The sequence below is a fragment of the Dunckerocampus dactyliophorus genome, chromosome 15, assembly GCF_027744805.1.
Source record: "Dunckerocampus dactyliophorus isolate RoL2022-P2 chromosome 15, RoL_Ddac_1.1, whole genome shotgun sequence".
NCBI classification, from domain to species: domain Eukaryota; kingdom Metazoa; phylum Chordata; class Actinopteri; order Syngnathiformes; family Syngnathidae; genus Dunckerocampus; species Dunckerocampus dactyliophorus.
Genome location: NC_072833.1, coordinates 13,189,177 through 13,216,875, shown reverse-complemented (window position 1 = coordinate 13,216,875; position 27,699 = coordinate 13,189,177). Strand labels below are relative to the sequence as shown.

Genomic DNA, 27,699 nt, shown 5'->3' with positions numbered 1-27,699 from the left:
GTGTTGTGATGTGATGTGACGCCAACCCCAGCAAACGCCCCCTGACCTTGAGCAGATGGTGAGGCAGGGTCTCTCTGCTGAGCCAGAATTAATAGCGTGTGCCATGTCACATTGTCTACCTAAAAACGCCCCCCCAAGCCTTAACCACCCCCCACCCACTAGTAAAGCCTTGCCCGTGTTTCAATTTGCGCACTTCTAGTATGAAGTGTACATAGTATACATACTGAAGTGTACTGGTGAAAGTATTCCATTTGAGACACAGGCTGTGTCCTAATCTGTGCACTTCCATACTTGTGCTTAGCAGTTTCAGTGCCTAAGTTCAAAAGTTCAAATTGAAACACAGCCCTTATCACGTACCTTCGTTTCTCCCTTGCCAACCATTGATTGCGTCTTCTTTATCTCATACATCACACATCTTTATTACTTAACCCCCCCCCCTAAAAAAACACACACACACCCTCTTCCTCCAGGCACATGTTTATTCACCCATTCATTTATTCACGTGCAGCACATTCATGCCTCCTTTTAGCACACACTCATTCACAGGTTTGCCCACTGGCCGAGGCTTTATGGTGGGGACAATTAAGGCACCTGCGTTTCTAAAGCGTCCCCCCGCTGAACGCCCGCCACCCCATTTCCTGGCCTGCCCGTGTTCACCCGCTCACTCACTGCTCCTTTTATCCGGCCTCTCACTCGCTCGCTTGCGGAGGAGCGCTCGTGGCGTGCATAACCACCGCCCCACACCCCCACCTCCCGTGCATCCCAAAGCAGATTCGTAGTCGACATTCAAATTTCACTTGCATGTGCCTACAAACAATTAGCTTGTGCAAATGTAAATGTGCAAATTAGTACAATATCTAATAAGGAATTTGTCTTATTTTCAGAATATGCAGAGAGCCAATAAAAAACTAGCTGCAATGCAAAAATGGCCCCCGAGCTGCACATTGGACAACCCTGATCTACAGCAAGGGCAACACAACACTTTGAAAAGCGACTGATTATTTGAGTTTTAGTCATCTCTACTGAGCAATGGCGGCACACTGCGTACATCTTATTGACTTGTCTTTATCTGTTTACGTATTTCACCGGGAAGGCGAAAGTGTTCTCAAGCAGGTGACTAATGACTGAAGAGGGTTTTCAAGCTCTGCCTTCTTCTTGGCAAGCCATGACTCCCGATTGCCAAGTATTTGTTTACCGAGTAATACTACTAATAATAATGGATTGGATTTATAATACGCCTTTCAAGATACCCAAAGTGCTCCAAAGTGAAAACCTATTATTTATTCACTCTACAATCACACACTGATGGTGGTTATCTACATCTGTGGTCACAGCTGCTGAAAAATGGCCCCTGCACTGCACTTTGGACATCCCTGATCGAGGAAGGATCTCAAAGTGACATAAACCTCACTGTAAACCCTGAGGGGGTGGGGGGGTGGGGTGGGGTGGGGGGGGAATCAACAATGTAATTAGGACACACACCCTCGGGGGCGCACACTTCTGTGTCAGATTTCACTGCAATCCATGGTTGAGGTCTTCTCCACACAAAACATGAAAACATGATTACCATTTATAAGTACACTGGCTGCAAAGTAAGCAGTATGGATGTCTACTATCTGCTCTGTGGGTGGGGCTGTGTCACAAATATCAGCAAGACCTTCCTCCCTCTTTTTCTCCCCCCTGCCAAGAATGGGACAGAGGGTCAGGGGCACGCCCTATCCCCCACCTTAATCACTAGTCCCCTTCCTGCAGCCACCCCCTCCCTGCCCCACCGGCCTCCCCCTCACTCGGCCCCCAGACAGACAGCCTGGTCGGTGGAGGAGGCCAGGGCCACGAAGGGTCACAGCCTCAGCGGTGCAGTCACTTGGCCAAAGTGTGTGTGTGTGTGTCTGGCTCACCTCTCCAGAGTTGTTCTTCCAATGTTGAGTGTGCGCAGAAAGAGGGAGTGGGCATTAATTAGGTTCGCTTGAGTATTTTTTTTCACACACCCGCACGCGCACACACAGAAACACATGCGCACAACATGTTCAGTACCATGTGCTTTTGTTTGAAAGAAAAGACACTGTTCTTTTAATGTTATTAGAATTGTTATTAGATTCAATTGTTATTATCTTCCTATTCTGCTTCCACTTGTCTTACTGACATTTTTGTCCCGGTCGGACAGCAAATACAGAGGCAAAAGACGAGTGGTGGGCCATCAGGGGCCGCAAGGTCTTCTTACACAACTATCATAAGCACTGATCTACATTTACAACTTGCTGTAAATTCTAGTATTAGTTTCATAAAACTGTATTAATTTATTCTCAACAGTCCATTATATTCATTTCGTAGTGCATCTCTTGGCTGTACTGCTTCCAGTGGTGCACGTGTCTGTTAGATTTATTTGTCCCATCAGATTTCAGCATCTATATGTTGCCATTTTAATATAATCTACCCAGGGCCTTCAGAATCAGTATTGCTGGCCAATGTCACTTACACGCCATTAGCAATGAGGTTGTTTTTAAACCAGATTTCAGATCAGATTTCAGATTCGCCTCACTGGGTCAGCTTTCTGGCCCACAATTATTTCAGTCTTTTTCCGTCCTTTGATTGGTTGATCAGAGTGAAACTATAGTCTGAAGCGATCTGGAACGGAGGATGAAGTTTGGCTATCAGTAATCAGCCTCTCTGGTGTGCAGGATGCATTTTATTTGAATGTTTGATGTTTTTGTCATGGTTTTAGATAAATATTGATTCTGAACTGCTCCAGATGATGTTGTAGTGTAGAAGTTTGTCGTTGTCTGACACTTGTTACATTTGGCTGAGCGCCAAATTTATAGGCAGCTTCCGCTGGTAATGCTGAAAGTTACGAGCAGAAATGTAAATCAGGTGTATCTGCTCCAATATATTCGAAGATAAAGGGTTAACTGGGTTTCGTGCTGTGGTATTAATGGTATTCATCCCCAATACACGAGACACCTGTCCCTCTGTAATGCCACGCCTTGTTGTATTTATTTTTTGTGTATTATTGATGGTTTGTATAATTGCCACGTGATAGTGGTGGTATTAAGACGTGGATTAAGTCAGTTAAGTCCCCACTGAAGGCACACCTACCAAATGCACGGCCCGACACTGGCTGTATGTTTCTGCCAAAAATGCTAACAACACCTTACGTGAAAAAGCTACATTTTCATCGGCTGTCCTCATGATGACAGGTGCGAGATTTGACAATGTTTGAGCAAAGCTCTGAAAAGTTTTACGCCAGTATTTTTTTGGTCATTATGTTTATTTTAACTATTTGTTTCTGTTTTATTAGTCTTATAATGATATGTATGCATGTAATGTAATGATGAGTGAATTTCCGCAAAGTAGGATTCCTTATTTATAAATGAAACATAATATTCATATATAAATTGATTATTTTCATATTTAGAGCATAGAAAATCTGTTTACAACCTTCTAAATACGGTTTTTAATATTATTACAGCCCTCTAGAAATGAAACAAGCTTATAGTAACCTTTACACTTGTATTACCCAGGATAGTAGACATAATAACAGAAAGTAGGACATATTAGACATAACATAACAGACACGCGTTAGCATTGGGAGAGTTCCTTCTTGTTTTTTCTGGACAGCGTACTTCCTGCGGTGCTATTGTCCCACCAAAGTAACATTACATACACCTAGTGACCGCGCTTGATCACATCTTTAAATGTGTCTTTGAAAGCCTTATATTTGTATTTTTTTAATTTAGCCATTTTTATGCTTGGAAATGTGTAATTTAGGCCAAGAATATGTAAGATTTGCTTAAATATGCACTTTAAAAAAATAATAATAGGCTGTAGTCAACCACAAAATTGCGATCATTTATTAATTTATTTATTTTGAAAAACCGTGATAGACTGACCCGCGAAATTTGAACCGTGAAGTGGCGAGGGACGACTGTACTGTGATTTTTAAAAACATTTTAAACACCTATTTGCTTAATGCCTCTCCATCTTTCTTCTCTTTCCTTCATCACTGCTTAATCTATATCCAGCATTTATTTATGAATTGTGCGTTTTTCTCTCAAACATTTTCAGTATCTATATCGATCAGTATACAATACAATATCTTGTATTATGTTATCTTATATTTGTCATTAATTCTATGTATTCTCAGTAGTTTTGTTTTTTAAATCCCCCTTTTTACTCAGATTTTGCTTATTCGTATTTTTTTTCAACACCTTTTTCTTTTTCTTTCATTCCTCCATAAGCCATCTATCCATTGCTGCAAATTATCCATTATTTTCTCTTTGATTAGAAAATGTTGACACACAGGAAGTGAACAAAATGTAAATGGTTGGCATCCGTTGCAAGTGCACAAGTGCATTCTAGAAGTACCAGGATGTTGCACTCAACACGGTGCAGCAATCGAACCAAACTACCCACATTCATTGCCGTCTTGGCTACGTAGGAGAACGGAAGGGACTAATTCGAGTGGTTTAAATTTACAATTAAAAAGGAGGGGAGAAGAAGGAGAGGACGCAATTAAATATTGTGTCGTCATTTCCAGTAAGAGCGCAACATAAGCCATGGATTTGGGACAGCACGACGCTGTCCAAATATGTGTCCTCAGTAGCTAAGTACACAGTGTACTTAGTGCACATACTGTACTGAAGTGTACTGGCTGATGTATTCCATTTGAGACACAGCCAAGGACTCTAGCAATCCTAAGTAGTCACTATCTTGCCTATACAGTGGAAGGTGATTGACTAAATCGGGAGGTTGCAATTTACAATTAAAAAGGAGACAAGAAGAAGAAGCTGATAGATATTACGATTGTCATTTCTAGTAAGTGCACAGCGACTGTAATGAATTTGGGACAGTTCTCCACTGTCAAAATTCACTACCTCAGTAACTAAGTACACAGTGTACATAGTGTACTTATTGAAGTGAAGGCACATAAGTGCACAAATTGAAACAACCCCAGGCCTTTTCTCGTAAAAGTCAGTGTATCCAAGGTGTTTCATATTGGGGATGTCAAATATCCCTCTGTGTCACATGTTCAGGCATAAATCAAGTCTGTTTTTACAATTTGACATAATGTTTTTCACATATTGCCATCAGAGGTCTGCTTTCTGTATTCAAACTAAATTACCCCGTAGAGAGCAGAGCTAAAACGGTGGCGACAATACAGTCCGCCAAGTCTGAGCAGTCTCTTATTATGAAATGGAATCAAGAAGCAGAGAGTCCGGATGATGTGACATGGCCATATGATGCAATGCTGGCACAGCTTCCAACATGGTGGTCTATCTGTGCTTGTATGACCTGTGGATAAGCATCGCACTAATGCATTTATGATCCTGCACAATTCCCAAACATGCAGCCATGACTGAAAGAATGATTAATAAAATTTGGTAGTGGTATCAGTCATCAGGATTGTAAAAGCTTTATGGCGGCCATAAAGTGCTGGATTGTGTTTCTCCAGGTAGTCAGCGGCATATCAATCATGTCCTATTTTCCGTCACTGCAGCGCCTGTGTAGTAGTCTTTTCTTGCACTTTGAACTCACCGTGAACTGTAGCAGGCCAAGAAAGGGGAAACATCTCTTTCCTCTGATTGGCCTCGTTGAGGAGCTTGCAAAACAGCCCCCCCCTCCCCCCACCAACTGTCTGCATATTTTGCTCATTGTCTGTGATGTCCTTGCATCATGGTGTGTCGCTCTGTGACTCATCCTCCCCTGTAGTCCACTCACAGCAGCCACGTTGATTCATTTGTGACTTTTTCAATTTGAGATGCTGGGTGCTGATGTCTCTTATTTGCTTGGCGCTAACATCCACGTCTGTCTGCTGTGCAGTCTGCAACGTTTGACCCAGTGTCTCCCGACCCACTTCTCTCTGCTGGCAGCCCCCCTGCTTCTCGCTTTGACTCGGCTTGAGGATGTCTCACTCATTTCTGGAAGTTTCAGCACTCGCTCACCGCTGAATCAAATGACTTTGTGTCCAGGAGATGGTAATCACCACAGTGCACATCACCCTCCATAATTTTCCTACTCATTGGCTGTGTCTCAAATGGAATACATTTGTCAGTACACATCAATAAGATTGCTGTGTACACATTATACTTAGTTCTTGAGAGTTCACTGCTGTCCCAAATCCATTGTTGTTGCGCACTTACCGGAAATGACGATTGCAAACCTCACCTGCTTGTTCTTCTTTGTCTCTCCTTTTTAATGGTGAGTTGCAACCACTCAACAAAGCATTATCACCAATATTTGGATTGCCGATTTTTTTCCCGACTTCTCGATTTCATGATAATTAGAAATTATTTTATTAGGACTTGTCACTTGCTTGTACGCTCTGCTTCAAATGAGACTGTCACTTTTTGTTTGGTAGTGGTAACCCCTTCCACGTAACCATATAACCAAGGTGAAGGTGTATGAACGCACTCATGCACTTAAAAGGTTCAGTGTAAGTACGGAAGTGCACGAATTGAGACACAGTGCATTTCGTTCCTTAGTGTAATGCTGTCCCAAATAGACTATGTTTTTGCACACTTACTGGAAACATTGATCGCAATGTTTACTTACGTTTACTCACTTCTTCTTCGTCTCTCCATTTTATGTTGGAAAATTTCAGTAGTTCCACCCCTTCCACTACGTAGCCATGATGGCTACTATTGAGGGTGGTAAGTGTCCAGCACTGCGCACTCACCATTTTGACCATATTGAGTGCAACATCGGGGCACTGGAAGTGCACTGCATGTTTATGAACTAACTTAAGCACTCAAAAGACTACAGTACGTGTAAGTACAGACGCGTGCCAGTTAAGAGACAGCACTTACTGTATTTTGGCTCACAATGTCAGCTCAACATGCAAAAGAACACAATGATGAGAGTATAGAGTTGCGTCACTCTTTGACAGTTCAACCTTTCTATTTGTCACATTGCGTTGTGTGTGGGAGGACAATACATGTGATGAGAGGTTAAACATGGTCGTGTGATGCGGGGGTGAGGCTTCTGTCACTATCTCTTGCTCTGAGACAGCAGCTTAAGCAATCAGCGGGTGTGGATTTGTAGACCGGATAGAGGCTTGTAGCATAAGTCTCCATTACTCCAATCGGCAGACTCTGTCAAAATGTATTTATTTGCTTCTAATGAGAGAATGAGATGTGACCCTTCAGAAGCTCAGGATCAGAGTGAGTGAGTGGTCAGAAGAGAAAGTAGAAGAAAAGATGGTTTCCCAGAGCCAGACACTCTCAAAATGACAACCTGGAGTAAAATCTCCAAACTTCCGTGCATGAGTGTCCTTCATGAGCGTTGTGGGTGTTTAACTCCAGCCATGTTGCTGATAAATCACTAAAGCTTACATATATTTTCCATTTAGCTCCAATTTTACTGTGTCTTTGTGTTTCCCTACTTGGAAAGAAACTGATGGTTCCTGTCTGAAAAAAGTTTTTTGGAAAAATGGTTTCTTTTTCCTCATAGTGATGGAAATTGGACACATTTTTTTCTTTTACCTTTTCCACTCATTTTCCTCTTCAGTAAATTAATTGCCATTCATCAATAAGATCATAATGATGTTTGTGCTTTGTTAGCAGTTTTTTGTCCAATCAGATTTTAGCTTCTACGTGTTGCCATGTTAATCTAATTTTCCCAGGGCCTTCAGAATAAGTAGTACTGGCCAATGTCACATACACACTGTTAGCAATGGGGCTGTTTCTTTAGCCATTCAGATTTCATATTCACCTCATAGGGACAGCTAGCTGTAGTAACATCAGCATTTTTCCATCCTCTCATTGGTTGATCAGAGCAAAACTGTGCAAGTCACTTGGCTTCACACACAAAATCCACACACAATGAGTAGGAGAAATTGACGTCTCTGATGAGTAGATGGATTTCATTTAAAGGTTTTATGTTTTTGTCACGTTTTAAACAAATATTGAATCTGAGCTGCTCCAGATAATGTTGTAGTGTGGAGGTTTGGAGTTGTATGAACCCGAATTTATGCTTGTTACATCTGGCTGGGTGCCAAATTTACAGGCACCGTCAAGCCGTGCACTCTCATTGAGGCTATATTGTGCTATAATTAGTGTATTTTGTCATTTAATACACATATACATGTATATTACATGTTTTTATATATATTTTACACTCCAATCTATTAAACAATGACATTTACAATATGTATATTAGGGGCATCAAAAATAGTGTGTTAATGGCGGGAACTCATTTATTTCATTAATTACATTACTTTTTTAAAACATTTTTTTCTACATTGTACTGCGGGCCAATAAAAAACAAGCCACGAGTCGCAAGTGGCCTCCGGGACACTCCAGGTCTATAGTGTATAGTGCGATCACTTATATTTCTATATATATGGATTTGTTAGATAGCTGCATAGCCAAGTGAAATCCACACTATTGCCACACATTGTTATATTGCATATTTGTATTGATGGTTTGTATAACTGTGACGTGACAGTGGTGGTATTGAGGTGGATTTAGTTGGTTAATCAGAGAAGGGGTTTGATGAAGTAAGCTTCTTTTTACTTCTTTTTAGACATGTTGAATTGTGAAAGTGTAAACGTGATGTACTTGCATGTAACTTTGTTAATAAGCATGTTCCAAATAAACAAAACTATTTCCGTTGGATAAAGTAGATTCTTGTTTTGGAAAAGAGTTTTAATTGTGTTTGGTTAAAGTGCGTATAAAAAAAAACACTCTAATGCAGTTGCTGTCTGGCCACATACAGTTCACACACTCATACTCACACACACACACGCACGCGTCACGAACGAGAGCATTGAGTGTGGTCTCCAAGTGTTTACTTTGAAGTGGGGAAAACTCCCACTTCAAATCAGTGGCAAGATGAACAAAGATGGCAAACAGATTCAAATGAGGGCTGTCGGGACAACTAAGTAAAAATAAAAAGGGGGGGTAAGGACCTACATGAAGGTTTACGACTTCCTGACCCCTCCCAGATAAACAAGAAGGACTTGACTTGTTTGTTGTGGGACAGATATATCACTTAAACCACTGAGGAATGCACTTTAAGGTAGAAAGCCACCCTTAAAGCCTATATGCCCCCGTTACAAAGGTGGTCATTTTGAATAATACCCCCCCTTGTACTTTCACTGCAGTTTGGCTGGTCATGGGACTCCCCAATGTGATGGCAATGCACTAATCTGGCCTGTATGGCTCATTCACATGTTCATGCTAGGGGTGGGCGATACCGCACATTTAGGTATTGATTCCATACCAAGTCAATACAGGACCAGCATTCCAGACACCAATATGTTTTACTTGAAATTTTTCAAGGTCATTGAATGATTTTGTCTTTATTTTTTGATCATGTGTATAATTGCAATATAATACAGAACAAAGACTTTGGCAAACAATACACAATATTTTTATTGTGAAACTTATTTTAACAGAATATGTATACAACAATATAAGCCAATGTCACAATATCAACAAAATAATACAAACTATTCCCTTTTATTACATATTATTGTTTGAGCAAAATAAAGCCCATGCATCCATCCATTTTCTATGCCCTTTGTCTTCATTAGGGTTACGGGTAAGCTGGACCCTATCCTAGCTGACTTAGGGTGGGAGGCGGGGGGTTGAGGTTCATGGCTGATAAAGCACTGAGTCCTATGGAGTTTTTTTTAATGTTAATACAGGTTGGTCATTAAGAGGATAACAAGAAAAAGAAGAGAATAAGTCATGTTTTTTGAAACAAATGTTTTCAAATTGTTTTTTTTACTTCTTAGTCCATTTTATTATTTTTCTAATTTACTGAAAAACATTTGTGTTCTTATCTTTTATTTGGATATGAAATACATGCACTGTATCCTTCTCCAGGAAAAGCTCTGATACTTTGTTGTAAAAGTCTGATAACCTCCTGGTGAGCTTGGATATATAATACTCCCACTTGGCAGTCAAATTCATTCATTCATTCATTCATTCAGCAGAGCATAAAATATTTTGCATTTGACTTGCTCTCCAGCTGGTGCTGGTGCTGTCCAAAAAAAAGTTGGACTGTCATCTTCTATGGTAGAGCAGCAGTGACAAGCACCTTCCAACTCACATACACCTTCACCCCATCAGGTTGGAGCACTGCAAGTGCCTCCCGAATGACATTTCTCTGTATTTTATTGTCCGATTAGAAAGAATAATGATGTCACACTTACATTAAAGACATTACAGGGGCTGTAGAAAGTCATATCATATCGACAAACAAACATTCACACTGAAATTCACACCTATGGACAATTTAGAATCTACAATTACCCATCATGCATGTGGGAGGAAGTACCTGGAGAAAACCCATGCACACACGGGGAGAACATGTAATCACCACGCAGAGATGCCCAAACAGAGATTCAAACCCTCATTCTCCTGACTATGCAGCCAACATGCTAACCACTCATCCGACGTTCGGACCACAAAATACAGCGCAAAAATAAGATTAATTGTGCTATTAGAGTGGAACCTCGTTTAGCATCAAAGGTCCAACTCAAACCAAAATGTACTCTAACCCAATCAGGTTTTTTTTCTGCTACTAGTTATGTCTTCAATTCAAGTGTTTCTCACCTTCTTTACCAAAATGCTGGCACTCGCAACTTTGTTTGGCTCTGTTTTGGGTTATTTTGTAGCCGTGATCAATAAGAAAAAGAGACATGTGAAGAAACTGTGTTAGTTAGCGAAGAACTACGAAGTCAACCGCTGATGATGTCATAGATGGCCGACAGAGCTGCGGGACAATTACTTTCAGTTCTTGTTTCCAGTTGCTAAAAAAGGTTTTGTTATAAAAAATACTTTATGAACATAGTTGGACTCACGCAGTGTATTAATGACACGACAACATGTGGCCCATATTGTACGCTATCCAAGAAATGTGCGTGAACCGAGGCAACATTTTTGCATACATTTTTTACATAAACCAAAAAATACACTGTTGAAACAACTGATATTTGGATGGATTGCTGCTGGATCTGAAGGAGTGGATGGATCTCTCCAAATATTGATTGTATCGATACCAAGGGTAGTACTTATTTGCTAAATTGTTCACAAATGCATTTGTTGATAAAAAATACAGGTGTATTTTTTGTTTGCCAAAATTCTTGTCCCATGTTTCATTCTGATTATAATTATGATCCACAAATTAAAGCCAAAAATCACAAAATTATTCAAGTAAACGTATCTGTCTGCATTACTGGTCCTGTATTTACTTGGTATCTGATGATACCAACATTTCCAGTATCGTTGGCCTGGTTCACGCTATTGTTTCCACATTTTCAAAAGGAAGTGCAACGTTACCCGAGGGAAATGTGTTTGCTTTGCAGACCCCCCGGCCCCCAATTGTAAAACTGTTTTTTTAATGAATCATATCATTTCAATCATAACCTGTCAAGCTTGTCTGCTGTTGTGAAACACAAAGGTTGCGGTCATAGAAAATACATCCCAGGCTCGGGAAACCGATGATTTCCTGGCCGTGTGATTTATGCCGGTATACACGTGGGAATAGTCTCGATCAACAACTTCGCCGCTTCACAGCAAGTCTCGCGAGAGTGGGCGCTCCCACTGTGCTCGCCTATTGTGAGAGTTTTCCAAGCCTCGCGCGATCAGTGAAGTTTCCCACGCCTGTTGTTGTGGCGTCTGCCCTGTTCTCTCTCTCTCGCTCTCTCTCTCTCTCTCTCTCTCTCTCCTGTCTCTGCTAGCCGCCTCCCCTGCCCGCCGTCTTCCTCACCCACCCCCTTTCTCCGTCTCCCTGGTCCCCGCACCTCCATTCGGCCTCGGTTGCCTCGACGGATTGTTGGGGCTGTGGGAAGAGAAAAGGATATCGCGAGTATTGGAGTTTTGGTGAGAGTTTGTGGAAGATGGCGCCTGTTGTGACAGGGTGAGTCTGATATTCGGGGCTGGTTGTTGTGGGGAGCGGAGTTGCCTGAATACAAGTCCGCATTTGTGTGTTCTTAGCCGGCTCTCTGCCCAGTTTGGTGGGCACTTCGTTTACCACAACAAGTCATTTCGTTGTTATAATGTGTGTTTGTCCTTTGCATTTAGCACTTACTGACTGTTGCTGCAGTGTTTAGTCAGCTAGCTTAGCCTCACTTCACTGCTCTTCTTCTTCGGACCACGGCGAGCTGTTAGCATGTTTGCTAGCCAGCGATTCAAACCAAAAACAAATTCACGCAATACCTTTAAGATATTGTCCATGTGTCGCCACAACATCCTTGCTTTTATACGTGTTTCCGAAATGTGCTTCCTCACCTCGCCCGGCAGTGAGTTGCTACTTAGACCTGGCTAGCTGTCCGATAATGGACGCCGGCTAGCAGTGTACTAGTGAAACACGTTGCTGCTTTGTCAACTGGGGAGTTTTGTTCTTTAACCAAAATCATACGAGTTGACATAAATAGTTTGAGCTTGTATTTTGTACAACTTGTTAATAACGTGACAACGCAATTGGTCACTCTGCACACAACACGTGCTGTCTCATAAAACCACATTTCAAGGGTGCAATCACACTTGACATTTTTTGTCCGATAAAATGGACTAGAGTCAGTTAGCACGCTTGGTTTGGTCAAGTGTGAATGCAGTCCAGGACCAAAAGGACCTGACCAAACGTGAATCGAGACTGATGCACTCACACTTGTAGTCCGTTACTCTGATGCGGACCAAAAATTTAAAATAGATACTTGGAGCTCACTTAAGGTTTATGTTCACACTTGTATTTTGTCAGCAGACCAAGTAAAGCCCTCAGTTAAGCATGTGCATAATGTTGCGCCTGGATTGGACCATGTTTGTGACAAGTACTTTGTCCAGTGACCTCACACAATCAAAACAACATGACGTCTTCCGGGTCACATACACCACAATCGTCCGGATCATAGGATTTTTTTTCTTTTTTCCACTAGCTGAAATGTAACAAAGATGTCAAAAAGGTTCCCGGAGATATGCTTCAAGGAGGTGGCTTTTCTGACAACTTCAGTGAACTGTAGTGATCAACACAACCCCTTTGTTGGGGGGAAAAAAGCCAGGTATGTGTAACTACTGTATTTAGTTAAACATAGCTCGGTCTTTTCAACAAAGGGGTTGTGTTGATCATTACAGTTCCAATGTGAACCCTGCTAGATAATAGCACAAATGTAGAGTGCTTCCAAGGACAAATCCACAAGTGTTTAAATCTCTTTCTCAGAGTTCAATTTCCAATTTTTACCCCAGAGATCATTACGTTCTCCCATTTTTCAAAGAATTCATTATGCTCAAAGCATGCTCTGTAATTGCCACCAGATAACACATCAGTGATACTTCTGTTGTGGCTTCTAATGCTTTTATCTTCATGCGGTTAATCAGTGGAAAAATATCCCAAAAGTCAAAGCAGTGTCATATTTTTGGCTTGCCAAGTCTTTGCATGATATACAGGAGGTGACGAATGACTTCCGTTCCTACGACGTGTTTTACGACGGCAGCTTTGCCCTTCGTCAGTGTAGCCACGCGTGACTACGTATTATTCCGCTGTGCGCACACAACTAGTTCTTGAGTGAGTCTCGCATTTACGGTCGAAACTAGGTGTATAAGTAATTTATGGGAGTCGTAACCACGAAACATAACGCGACACGACACGAGTGTACAGTATATATATTAATATACGCATGTTTTAGTTAGTATTTCCCACACACAGCTCAGTGGGTTATGGACATTTGCAAGTCTTGATGAATAAGTGTGTCTTCGTAGTAGAAGACCATCTGTGTGCGTGTGTGTGTGTTTTGGGCTTTCCAGCAGACCTGATGTGATTTCAGTTAAAGGGGGAGGAGGCAGAGGGATGGGGGAGCATGTTAAAGGGCACGGGGGTCAGGTCTGCGTGGTGGGCCACCTGTCCAGATGATAACTCTGACTGGCTGTGTGAGTAGAGGTGGCTAACATTCAAGAAAGAGATGGCCTCTTAAGCTACTGTCTTCGCATTTGTGGGGAACATGTGTCGTGTGTTGGGAAAAAAACAATTTAAATGTGTACATGTCCTATTTGGTGGCATTGCAGTGTTTCCCCCAGCTTTTGGTTGGGAGGTGGGGCATAGACACAAACATGCCCACATACTGTATGTAATGCGATTGCTCCTTCAGAGTTAAATTTATCAAAGTTTCATCATAGAAAGTCTTCCAAGTCAAAATCAAGATATTATTAAATTAATGTGATCGCTCCTAATGCGCATGCACAGCTTGTGTTTGTGTGTGTGTGTGTGTGTTGCGCACTTGTGGGTTGGTTGGGTGGTGGTTGTCGCAGTGTAGCTGACTGTATTGCAATACGTCCTCCACCGTTATATTTCACTAACTTTCAGAATGCAAAGCGATAGACTCCAAAATAATCCACAAACTCAAACTACAGACATGGCATTCAATTAATCCGATTGCTTCTTAGCAAGCGATACAGAAAGCAGATAAGAAATTGCAAGTCCAACCATGTAGACAGAAATGTCATGCTGCCGTATAAATAAGATAAGGCTACTTAGTTTGTTTAATAAAAGAGTAATGTATAGACCAGTTCCATATGACAGGTATCCTTAAATTACCTCTGTTGTGACATAGCGCTCTATAGAAAATCAAATTCAACACTTAATTGCTGTTTGCTGCATTGTTTCCGCTACATGCAATTGATTGTGGCGGTATGCCACAACAAAATAAAAGCCGTCATACTTGAAAACAATTTAAAGTAATATATTGTATGAATGCATATATAGCTTATTACTTGCGCAAATATTGACCACAATTAGTTTGAAAATTGTGATATTGTGATAAGCATGCACCGGAATCGCCTGTCTGCCGTGCCAGCACTTACGTATGTGTGACCAGATACGTGACACGTCTTGTGTCGACTTTCACTTTGTTTCTTTTTATCAGGAGAATGAACAATAGCCCGTAAAATGTGCTGTCAATTGACGACGTGCTAAGACTATCTATGCCAGCATGTGTGATCGCTCACGTTTCAATCTCATCCACTTTCTGTCATTTTTGTTCACATGCCTGGTTGGCGGCATCTAGCTAGCTCGGAGCTACAACGGGCAATAACGTTCATGGGATACATCAGTCATTGATCATCATCACAACTTACTTTCGTAAAGTGTTACTTGACAATCTTGCTCTCTTGTTATCATTATAATACTGATGGCTTGTCTTAAACACTATTTGTGTTTCGAAGTTGTGCAACAGACATGTAGTACACCTGTACACCTGAACCATTTTGTATTCACTATGTCACTATGCATTCTTTACTTGTGTATCTTGCTTGCTGCTGTAACAGATGAATTTCCCTGCTGTGGGATTAATAAAGTACTACTATACTATACTATAGTGTCTACAGCTTTGGACAGTGATGTTATCACAGGGGTCTCCAACAGGTAGCTCATATGCTCGCACTGGCTCACCAAAGAATATTTGCTTCACCTCCTAGTATTTTTTTAAGTGTTCTAGTCAAACATGACGCCTGTATTTAATGACAAAGGAGCACACTGAGTGGAGACGTGCTTTGTAAATAAAGTGCAATTTAAATGTTGGCAGTGCTTGTGCCATTAAATTAACAGGTTTGCAACGTTCTCCGTTCATGTTCTGCTAGTTGTTGAAAAAATTTTTAATAAATAAGTTAATAAATAAATAACACCTAAAAAAATCCTATTTGTCATTTCAAAAATAAAATTGCAGACGCAGCAGCGGCACAACACAGCGGTGGTAGTCCATCGTCCCATGCAACCCACCACCACAGCTTCAAAAAATCCTAGCGGAAACCCTGTGCTGTATAAAAAAAATTTGTATCACTTTTGTTTGCATTGTGATATGAATCATTATTGAATGTTGGTGTTAAAAATACATATGAGCTATGTTCCTCTGTGCAGTTATGGGATTTCTGGGCCATTGTAACATAGCACCCGCTAATAGTGTTGACATTATTGTGCTCAGTGTCGCTGAGTGTAACATAATAAATAGGGATGCTCCGATCGACGGGGCACCGATTAGTATCAGACGATTTCCATAAAAAACATGTGATCGGCATATGCCGGTAAACGCCTTTCAAAGCTGATCACAAAAACCGATCGCCATGCGGCGGCGACATGACAATTCACATCATGACAACACAAACATGACATGAATGCGACATTGAGCCGACAAGTGACACACTTGGTCCTGTGTTGCCACGAGAATGAACATTAGTCTGTACAACCTCAATGGTTTCAATTGACACAGGATGCGCCAATTGATGCCAGCATGTTTGATCACTTCCTTGTCAAACCTTTTGGTGTTCAACTTTTCTTGCGTCTTTCTTTACAGCCATTGCCTAGCTGTCACTGGCGGAAGCCTACTAGTTGTCTGGCTAGAATAATCCACCTACCTTCTTGTCGTTGGACTCCAAATGTGACTTTTAACCAAAGTGACATTTTGTTTTTAAAACAAACAAGCAATGCAGTTAGTTCGGCGTTGTTCTTTGTCCCACGGGGAAGTGGCTATCACGTTTATGGGATACTTACTAGGGGTGTAACGGTACACCAAAATATAATTTCGCTTCGGCTCAGTTTCTTGAAGTGCTCGGTTTGGTTAATTTTTGGTACAAAAAAAGCAGAACAAAATGAGTTAAAATGCTTTTTTTAAAAAAAATTTATTTAAAAGCGACCCATTTGGGTGATATTTCAAATGAATTGAAAATAATAGAAAAACAATAATAAAATAAACTGTTGTATTTAAACAATTATTTAAACATCGTGGTGAAATGTAATGGACAGTTACAGTTAAATATCTCTCTGTTGCGCGTCAAGTCCAACCATCTGTCGTAAGTGATATAGCGGACACGTGATAGTTCGTTGACAACATCACTTTTAGCTTTTTCATAAAGTGCTGGTATAACTTTATGGCTGAAGTGGCGACGTAGCGAGGTTCAAGAACTACAATCATTTACAGTCATGGGAAAAGTGATTAGACCACACTTGTTTCTTCAGTTTATTGATCCAATGCCTGGTACAACTAAAGGTATATTTGTTTGGACAAATATAATGATGATAACAAATATAGATCATAAGTGTTGAATTTAAGAGCTGATCTCTAGCAACTTCCATGGTTTTCTTGATAATAATCAAAATCACTCAAGTTCTTACTTGAATAGCTGTAGCATTGTACTGCCAAACAATTTCAGTCTTATGAGGTATTTTTGTTGTCATTGTTATATTTGTCCAAACAAAGGTAACTTTAGTTGTATCAGGCATTAAAATGAACGTGATCTAATCATTTTTTCCATGACTGTACTTAAAGCCAGCGCTCTCAACAGCTGATTATGGACGTAATCTTGTGGCTATAAAAACTCCAATACCATGTGTTACTGCTTTGGCCCGGTCAGACTTGCTTGCTAGAGGTTGTTTATATGAAGTTATCGGTGTTTGCACTAAGCTGGTTTTCTTTCTTGTAGATGTAACATTCACTGCAGGATGATGCAGTTTTAAGTGCATCACATGTTAGACATGTTTCCTGCAGCATACCCGATACCCGTGGAACAATGTCGACACACAAATGTGGATTTATCCACTTGCCTTTGTCCATCCATAATTTTAACATGGCCAAACAAGCCAAAGCATTCCCAAACAGGAGACCGTAGTGAGATGGGAGGGTCTTGCACTTCTCGCTTGCATTTGCCATGATGCTTCTTTCCACGCCTCAAGCTACTAGCGTTCTTCCCCCTCAGTCAGTAGTGTCAGACACTCAGAAATGTCTGTGCGGAAACTTGCCGAGGACTTAAGTTCCGCGTGAAGCGCTTAGATCACTTTAGTAATATATTTAATGAGAAAAATAGCATAAAATATAACCAAAACGATACGCAAGTGGACCGAACTGAACAAGCAGTTACACCCCTAACACTTACTAACTTTTTCAAGTGTCACTGAACACTTTTGCTCACTTGTCATTATACAAATTATGTCTTGTCCTCAAAACACTATTTGTGTGGTTGTTTAATGAACATAAACACATAGTGTGTCCAGTTATGTTGGAGATACTACGACAGAGGTCTCCAATCTCACCAGGTGATTTTGAATAGCTCACAAAGCGTCAAAGAATATTTGCTTCAACAGTTTTTTATTGTAACAATTGAATTCATAAAAGTCTGAATGCCTTTTATATGACGACAAAAGAGCATAACATAGCATAAAGACGATGGCTACACTGTTTTTTTGTACAATTTTAAATGTTGCCAGTCATGAATAAAACACAAATAGTTGACATCTCTAATAATGATGAAAGTTGGAGACCCCTGCAACCTGGACACTGAATTTATTCTCTTTTAAGTTAAGCAGGAGAGATTTCTATTTCATAATGATATTTATTTGTATTATTTTATTCTGTTGATTTTGTTATCTTGAACTAAAAAACAAATTATTAAACAATTAATTTCCAATATAGTTGCATTAGTCCAAAAACATGCATTAAATTCAATTCAGGTTTGTGTCAAATAGTACAAAAATAATTTCTCAAAAATAAAGGCAAAAAAACCTAACAAAACTATCCACCCAAAAGTGTATTTTTTATTAGTTACCAATTTTCCAGGTGCTAACGGGGTCCTGGCCAATAGCATTGATCAGAAATTGAAAACTACAGTTAATCCATGGAATCGGTATCGGCCATTCTCACTGATGGATGATCGGTATTGGAATCGGCAGCATCAAACCCTGATTGGTGCATCCCGAATAATAAATACAAGCTGCACTGTTCAACTCAGAAGATAATATCACAAATCACTTATTTCAACACTGCTCTGCCTTTTGCCGTGGCCCCAAGGGGACAGGATTCCATTCCCCCCGCCCCGCCCGCTATCACCAGACTGCCAAAAAGGAAAAAAAAATGGATGATGGCAGGCTGAAATCTGCTGTAATGATACCACTGAGCCCAAACTGTGTGCTGCCATATTTGTTTGCATGAGCGTGCGCTTTGGGCTCTGTGGCTTTGCTGATTGTGAACATCGGTGCGCTGTGTACGTGGAGCGACACAAGGCCGGTTTTGTGTGTTCCTGTGTGTGTGCATCAATCCCCCGAGGGTCTTCTCCTCTTCTCTGCTTCCCTTTTCATCAAAGAAGAGGTTCAGAGAGAGCAGCAGATGTCGAAGCGCTGACCATTATGGTGGCACAGGCTCGGCCCGGAGTTAAAAGACTTGCCCATTTAACCCTCCCATCTCTCCAACCACCACCCTGCTGCAGCCAAAGCGGCAACACCTTGTACACTCAGACAGTACAGTTTGGTTTGATTAGTAAATTATTTGTTGTCAAAAGTTACCAAAATAGCCATGCTAAACACATTTTGGTACCGTGCTGTTGGGTCACACCCCCAAAGTGGGCGATAGCTGTCAGGTGGAACTAGACACAGTCTAGACACTAGAGAAGTGTCATCTTAATGCAGGAATAGAATTAGAGCAAAGTTTTGAAACATGACAGTGTTGTTTGTTTGGAAACAATGTCAGTATGGTTCCTCCTGGATTGTATCATGCTGGTATGATGTCAAACTATAGCTGATGAGCCTGCACACATGCAAGAATCACACTTGTACATTGTACACTTTTATGAAACCTTCAAAATGGTCCAAGGGGGTGGTTCCTCCGCAAATGGGCCTTTGCTCTCGTGGGGGGGGGGATTTATTCTCTTGCATACAGTAGTCTTTTGTTTTGGAGGTTCACACACATCAATTAGTTCACATGACTGACATATTCCCTGAAAGCTGATGGTTTCAATCAGGGTTTGGATTCAAATATGGAGTCCATTCAATGATTTGTTTTCCAACAGAACCGCAGAGAAGCACCCAGGATGGTATGTTACGTCATTAAATGATATTACTAGTGCATTGTTTGCCTGTATTTTTAATTGTATCTGATATAAAGCTGCCTTCATGACCTCATGTCTTTATTGCTGTGGCATTTGGGCTTCTCAACAAAAGCCAAAGTAAGGCAGCATTTGTTTATGTTTCCACGGCTTGGAATGCATTTGTTCTATCTTGTATAAAAAATTGTGATGGAATTTGCTTGGAGAGGATAGTACTGAACAATCTGATGTAAATCTAAGGCCAGTGTGGTTTCAAAAACAGTCCTGGTGTCATGTTTGATAGAGGCCCAAGTTCTCTTGATGTTGTTGTTGGCCCAGGCGCTGGAGTACACAGGAGAGACCAAGCACTGACACGAAGCAAATGCCACAGGCGCTAGATACCTCCATGCTGATGCTCGATTTGGAGCGTCTCAGCGTCTTTCTTACATTAATTGTCCTCGTCCAAATGCGTTTCCTCTTCTGCTGTTGGCAGTCGCTTTGCCAAGGGACGGTGGCTTCTGTGTCAGCAGTTTTTGCCCCCGTTGTCCCTCCACATTCAGGATGTTTCATTCAGAAAACATGAAGTGCTTCTGCCTGTATGACCACTCTTTCCTGTCATTCAGCTTTAGTGAGGAAGCCCTAACCTACTTTTGTATTAATTCGGTAGGACATTAACTTGTTTTTCTTTGTATTGTGACTTTGATGCTGTGTTAACCGTACTTACGAAATGGACAGATAAAATCCATTGTTTGGCATTTTTATCCTTAACTGCCTCATGTGTGAGCAGTGTGAGTAAAGTAGTTGGCTGTAATGGCTAATACAGATATCAATCCAATCCGATATCGGCACAAATCAGACATACTTTTATTACTTATGTTGTAGTGTGGAATGTTAGCTAAGGCTTGATCAAGTGATATTACTCAGCAAAGAGCAATAGTCAGCAAAAGTAGTAACTTTTTCACGCTTTGTAGATGTTGTTGGCTGTTTGTGGGATGGGGGTCTTTTTTTGTGGTGCTGCTTCGAATGCGAGATGGGTGTTAAACTTACCGGTTCTGTGCCACCGTGGAGCACTTGTGCATTGCAAACATCTTTTTGTGACTTTGACGTAGCTCCTGCTCCTTGCTAATATTGTTCGCACAAGCTGTTGTGGTGATGACGTCGACTCTAAATGGGCTGCTTGTATTGGCGTGCTGATATCGGAGATTTCAGATGCAGATAGAAATAATCTGTAACCTGGGGGTTACAGATCTGGGGGTTATCTGTAAATACCCCCCCCCCATTTTATCAATGGAGTTTAGGTTAATAATTGTCGACTCTAAATTGTCCATCGGTGTGAATGGTGGTTTGTCTATATGTGCCCTGCGATTGGCTGGCGACCCAGTTCAGGGTGTACCCCACCTGTCGCCCAAAGTCAGCTGGGATAGGCTCCAGCATGCCCCCGCTACCCTAAAGAGGAGAAGCGGTATAGAAAATGGATGGATGGATGGATTTACCAGTGCTTTGAGCGCCTGGGGAACATTTTTTTTAAATGGTGCAAGGAAAGGTGAATGACGTCTACTACACTTGAATGGCTTGTTGTTATGAAGTGATGAATGTATCAATATTCCCAATTGATATTGAAGCTGCCGAGCATGTGCGCACTACCAGGGTTACAACAAAACCCTTCTGCCATGGCATACTGGAACAAAATGCCTCATACAGGAAGAACTGTCCAAATACACACAGGATCTCCAGTATTAGGAAAGCCCCCAACCAAGTGCACCTCTTGTGGCTGGAAGCAACTGCCACTATCACCACACTAGATAAGAAGGGAGTGGAAAGCAACAAGATAGCTTGTTTTTGTTTTGTTTTTTAAAATCCTCAATGTGTTACGAAGTTCTTCTCTCATGTACAGTGGGGAACATAAGTACAGTGGAACCTCTGTTAGAGTATGCCTCAGTTAGCGTGCTTTTTGGTAGAAATTTGCACCAAAATTGTGCCTCGTTTTCATACATTTTTCAGTTTACGTACAATAATACGTTGTGTCATTCATACACTGCGCGAGTCCAACTATGTTCTTAATGGGGCCACAAGTATGTTTTGTATGAAATTGTCTTACAAAGTTTGCCGATCATCTGACGAGGCGAATGGTGTCTTTTTAGAAATGTGAACACTGCCGAAAACAAACTGTTGAAAGAGACGGTCCTAGACCTACAAACACGCTCCATGCGTGACAACATGATTTTGTCCAGACTGCCAGAAACAAATAATGAAAACCTCAAAACCATCATAAAACCGTCATGAAAACAACAGAAAATTCCACCTGAAACAAAGCACAACCTTCCATCGACACACACCTTCCCCAAAATGTAACATACAATGGTGTGAAAGTGTTTACCTTTTTCCTGATTTCTTATTCTTTTGCATGTTTGTCACACTTAAATGTTTTAGGTCATCAAACAAATTTAAATATTAAGTCAATGACAACACAACTGAACACAAAATGCAGTTTTTTTTTTAAAAATCATGGAACAGTTTTAACAAAACATGGAACAGTGGTGAACCTTTTTAGAAGTGGCCGGCCAACCACAATTACCCCAAGAGCGCAGCGAAGACTCATCCGTGAGGTCACAAAAGACCATACAACAACATCCAAAGAACTGCAGGCCTCACTTGCCTCAGTTTAGGTCAGTGTTCATGACTCCACCATAAGAAAGACACTTGGCAAAAACGGCCTGCATGGCAGAGTTCCAAGATGAAAACCACTGCTTGAACAAAAAGAACATTAAGGCTCGTGTCAATTTTGCCAGAAAACATGTTGATGATCCCCAAGACCTTTGGGGAAAATACTCTGTGCTTTGACAAGACAAAAGTTGAACTTTTTGTAACGTGTTTGTCCCGTTACATCTGGTGTAAAAGTAACGCCGCATTTCAGAAAAAGAACATCATACCAACAATAAAATATGGTTGTAGTGTGATGGTCCGGCACTGTTTTTCTGCTTCAGGATGCGGAAGACTTGCTGTGATAAATGGAACCCTAAATTCTGCTGTCTACCAAAAAATCGTGAAGGAGAATGTTCGGCCATCTGTTAGTGACCTCAAACTGATACGCAGCAGGACAATGATCCAAAACACACCAGCGAGTCCACCTGGCTGAATGGCCGAAGAAAAAGAAAATTAAGGTTTTGGAGTGGCCTAGTCAAAGGTCTTGGCCTGAATCCTACAGTATTGAGATGCTCTGGCATGACCTTTAAAAAGGTGGTTCATGATCAAAAACCCTCCAATGTGGCCGAATTACAACAATTCTACAAAGATGAGCCAAAATTCCTCCACAGTGCTGTAAGATTTATCGCAAATGCTTGATTGCAGTTGTTGTTCCTAAGGGTGGCCCAACCAGTTATTACGTTTAGGGGCAATCACTTTTTCACACAAGGTCATGTAGGTTTGGATTTTCTTGTCACTTAATAAGAAATAATTTAATTTAAATTGTGTTGTGTTGCCATTGACTAATATTTTAATTTGTTGGATAATCTGAAGCATACCCCCGTGACCCTAATGAGGTGAAGCGGTATAGAAAGTGGATGGATGGATAATCTGAAACATTTAAGAAACATGCAAAAAAATAAGAACTCAGGAAGGGGGAAAATACTTTTTCACACCACTCTACTGTATATACAGTATTTATGTATATACAGTACAGACCTATGTACATACAAACCTACACAGCGCTGTGTGGAAAAAGTGATTGGCTCCCTGTTAAAACATGCCATGATCTAAATAAATTCAGGAACAAATGAGAAAGAAAGTAATTGAGATCTATCAGATCTATTTATATTTATATTTAATAGGGATGTCCGATATTATCGGCCACCGGTAATTATCGGGCCGATACTGGCATAGAAATATCAGCCAACATCTGTTTTTTTCCCTACAATAAATGCCGGTACAGAGTTTTTAGTGCCAAGGTCGCAAATTCACAGCACTGATGAACTTGCTGCATCATGAAGTTAATACTGTGCAGCTCACAAGTCTGTGAGAATAACGTAACTATATTTAAACAAGCAGAGTATCAATGAAGCTCACAATGAACTTACCAGCTCCTCAGAAATCGCCATTCCACACACTAGTCTTACTTATGTTGTTTTTTAAAAGAAAGAGCTAAAAAAACATCACATAACAACGTAATAAGTAGATAACAACAGACAAGCCACTACCAACAAATAATGCAGATTCACAACAACTATGTGAGCTCTAAACATGTAACTTAGTGGCTATTTACAACAACGGTACAGCAAAGCACGCTGGGAAACAGGAAGCTCTGCTGTCAAAACCACATACGTAGACGCTGCTTCGCTGGGCCATACGGCAGCGTCGCCACCATATTGGATGTGGCAAGGCTGCACTGTCAGTGAATACAAGGAAATGTACTTCATAAAACGCCTTTCTACAAAGAAATTTAAGTTAATGCCTCTCGTTATACTTTCACACACGCACTAATATACTTGGGAAACAGTTAGGCACCAAAAACAATGCATTTGATCTTCTCAGATGGCTAAGGTAAGAACTTTATTGATCCTACAGAGTAGTCATTAACATTACATCAGCTACAGAGCACAAAGTAGTGCCGAAAAACCATACACAGAATATATATATATATTAGTTTTAATGCAATAAAATAAGAATATAAAATAAGAACACGAAAGTTATTAATTAAAAATAATAATCACTACATTCATGTATTTTAAACGATACGAAAAACGAAAAACGAAACGAAAAAATAAATGAAATATTTCCAAAAATCACATAAATCAAAGCACAAGAAACACAAATATATTCTTATATAAAATTTGTAATACATTAATTATCTACTCAGATGGGTGGAGTAGCCAACAAAACAACTGTTAAAATTTAACAAACATTTAAGTATATTGTAACTTTACAACAATTTCACTGAAGAAAAATATATGTGATTTTCCACATATCGGTATCGATTGATATCAGAAGCGAAAATTGAGAGTTGGACAATATTGGCATATCGGATATCGTCAAAAAAGCCAATATCGGACATCCCTCATATATATATATATATATATATATATATACAGTATGTCACAAAAGTGAGTACACCCCTCACATTTCTGCAAATATTTTATTATATCTTTTCATGGGACAACACTGAAGAAATGAAACTTTGCTACAATGTAAAGTAGTCAGTGTACAGCTTGTATAACAGTGTAAATTTACTGTTCCCTTCAAAATAACTCAATACACAGACCTTAATGTCTAAACTGCAGGCAACAAAAGTGAATACACCCCTAAGTGAAAATGTCCAAATTGGGCCCAATTAGCCATTTTCTTTCCCCAGTGTCATGTGACCCATTAGTGTTACAAGGTCTCAGGTGTGAATGGGGAGCAGGTGTGTTAAATTTGGTTTTATCACTCTCACACTCTCTCATACTGGTCACTGGAAGTTTAACATGGCACCTCATGGCAAAGAACTCTCTGAGGATCTGAAAAAAAGAATTGTTGCGCTACACGAAGATGGCTTAGGCTATAAGAAGATTGCCAACACTCTGAAACTGAGCAGCAGCACGGTGGCCAAGACCATACAGCGGTTTAACATCACAGGTTCCACTCAGAACAGGCCTCGCCATGGTCGACCAAAGAAGTTGCGTGCACGTGCCCAGCGTCATATCCAGAGGTTGTCTTTGGAAAATAGACGCCTGAGTGCTGCCAGCACTGCTGCAGAGGTTGAAGGGATGGGTGGTCAACCTGTCAGTGCTCAGACCATACGTCGCACTCTGCATCAAATTGGTCTGCATGGCTGTCATCCCAGAAAGAAGCCTCTTCTAAAGATGATGCATAAGAAAGCCCGCAAACAGTTTGCTGAAGATAAGCAGACTAAAGACATGGATTACTGGAACCATGTCCTGTGGTCTGATGAGACCAAGATAAACTTATTTGGTTCAGATGGTGTCAAGCGTGTGTGGCGGAAACCAGGTGAAGAGTACAAAGACGAGTGTGTTTTACCTACAGTCAAACATGGTGGTGGGAGTGTCATGGTCTGGGGCTGCATGAGTGCTGCCGGCACTGGGGAGCTACAGTTCATTGAGGGAACCATGAATGCCAACATGTACTGTGACATCCTGAAGCAGAGCATGATCCCCTCCCTTCGGAAACTGGGCCGCAGGGCAGTATTCCAACATGACAACGACCCCAAACACACCTCCAAGACAACCACTGCTTTGCTAAAGAAGTTAAGGGTGAATGTGATGGACTGGCCAAGCATGTCTCCGGACCTAAATCCTATTGAGCATCTGTGGGGCATCCTCAAACTGAAGGTGAAGGAGCACAAGGTCTCTAACATCCACCAGCTCCGTGATGTCGTCATGGAGGAGTGGAAGAGGACTCCAGTGGCAACCTGTGAAGCTCTGGTGAACTCCATGCCCAAGAGGGTTAAGGCAGTGCTGGAAAATAATGGTGGCCACACAAAATATTGACACTTTTGGCCCAATTTGGACATTTTCACTTGGGGTGTATTCACTTTTGTTGCCTGCAGTTTAGACATTAAGGTCTGTGTATTGAGTTATTTTGAGGGGACAGTAAATTTACACTGTTATACAAGCTGTACACTGACTACTTTACATTGTAGCAAAGTTTCATTTCTTCAGTGTTGTCCCATGAAAAGATATAATAAAATATTTGCAGAAATGTGAAGGGTGTACTCACTTTTGTGACATACTGTATATATATATATATATATATATATATATGTTTTTTTCTCTCTCTCTTTCTCTCTCTAATACGACACAACTACACGACTACTGTTGTTCATCACTATCGTGTTTTTTCCCCCCTCACATTTGATTAATAGTTTTCACCAGCATACAGACCGCTTCTCATTTAGTGACAAACCCCAACATCACACATCCCTCTCGTCCTCTTTTACAAAATTGTTACTTGTTCTATGTTTTATGGACTGTGCTGTATGTAAATAAGCACTTTATATGTTCATCACCTATGTAAATACACACTCAATGTTTGCAAAAAAAAAGAGAAATGTGAACAGGCTTACTCTGTCCGCTTAAGTGTTCCAGCAAAAGCCTTCAACACGACGGGCGAGCATAATATCTAAAAATATATAACTTACAATAGAAATTCACTGAGAACTGGAGCATAATAGTAGGGAATGCATTGCAGTAAACGGGAACTTCCGGGTGGGACTGTCAGGTTTAGACGTCACTTGCTCCACCTCCTCCAGACACGGAGGAAGTGACGAAAGTGTTTTAAAATTGTAAATATTTCAATATTCGAGCACACATCTAACACATATGAAATATGCTTTTCAATGTTATTTTTCACGGCAGAAATAATACGATTAACGAAGTATGGTGTCATGAGCACTTTAAATGTTAAGTTATCCCTTTTTATTTTTCATTGATATGTATTTATATATTCATTTCAAATTGTTTTCTGCATGTAAAGCTATACAAAAGTGCTTTGTGTCAACATTTGTTGCTTTCTGGCAAGAATTAATTGGATTTACATTATTTTTCGGTTAGAGTCTGCCCTTCTGGAATGGATTAATGACGCTAACCAAGGTTCCACTGTATTTCATCCCCTGCTGATTTTGGAAATTTACCAAATCTACAGGCCCGTCTGAAGTTTAACAATCAACACTTGAATGACTCAGACGAGGCTTGGGAGAATGTGATATGGTAAACTGGACTTGAAAATAAGCCCAACAACACCATCCCTACTGTCAAACGTGGTGGTGGAAACATTCTGTTTTGGGGAAATCCCTCCTGAGATGTGTGAAACCCTGATGACCAACTACAAGAAACGTCTGTCCCTGTTACAATAAACCTACCATGAAAGTTCTGAACTGTTTATATTATAAGTCAGGAGGTAAACTTACAAAATTAGCAAGGGATCAAATACT

The 27,699-nt window shown here is 40.7% G+C and overlaps 1 protein-coding gene across 1 annotated transcript in view; it reads left to right on the top strand.

Annotated features, from left to right (window-relative positions):
• Positions 1 to 11,668: 11,668 nt before the first annotated feature.
• rbpjb (recombination signal binding protein for immunoglobulin kappa J region b) overlaps positions 11,669 to 27,699 on the top strand; it is a 42,599-nt gene continuing 26,568 nt past the window's right edge. The window contains exon 1 of the mRNA XM_054800937.1: positions 11,669 to 11,865. Within this exon, the coding sequence (XP_054656912.1) occupies positions 11,846 to 11,865 (20 nt within the window). The 5' untranslated portion in view covers positions 11,669 to 11,845. The remainder of the gene's footprint in view (positions 11,866 to 27,699) is intronic.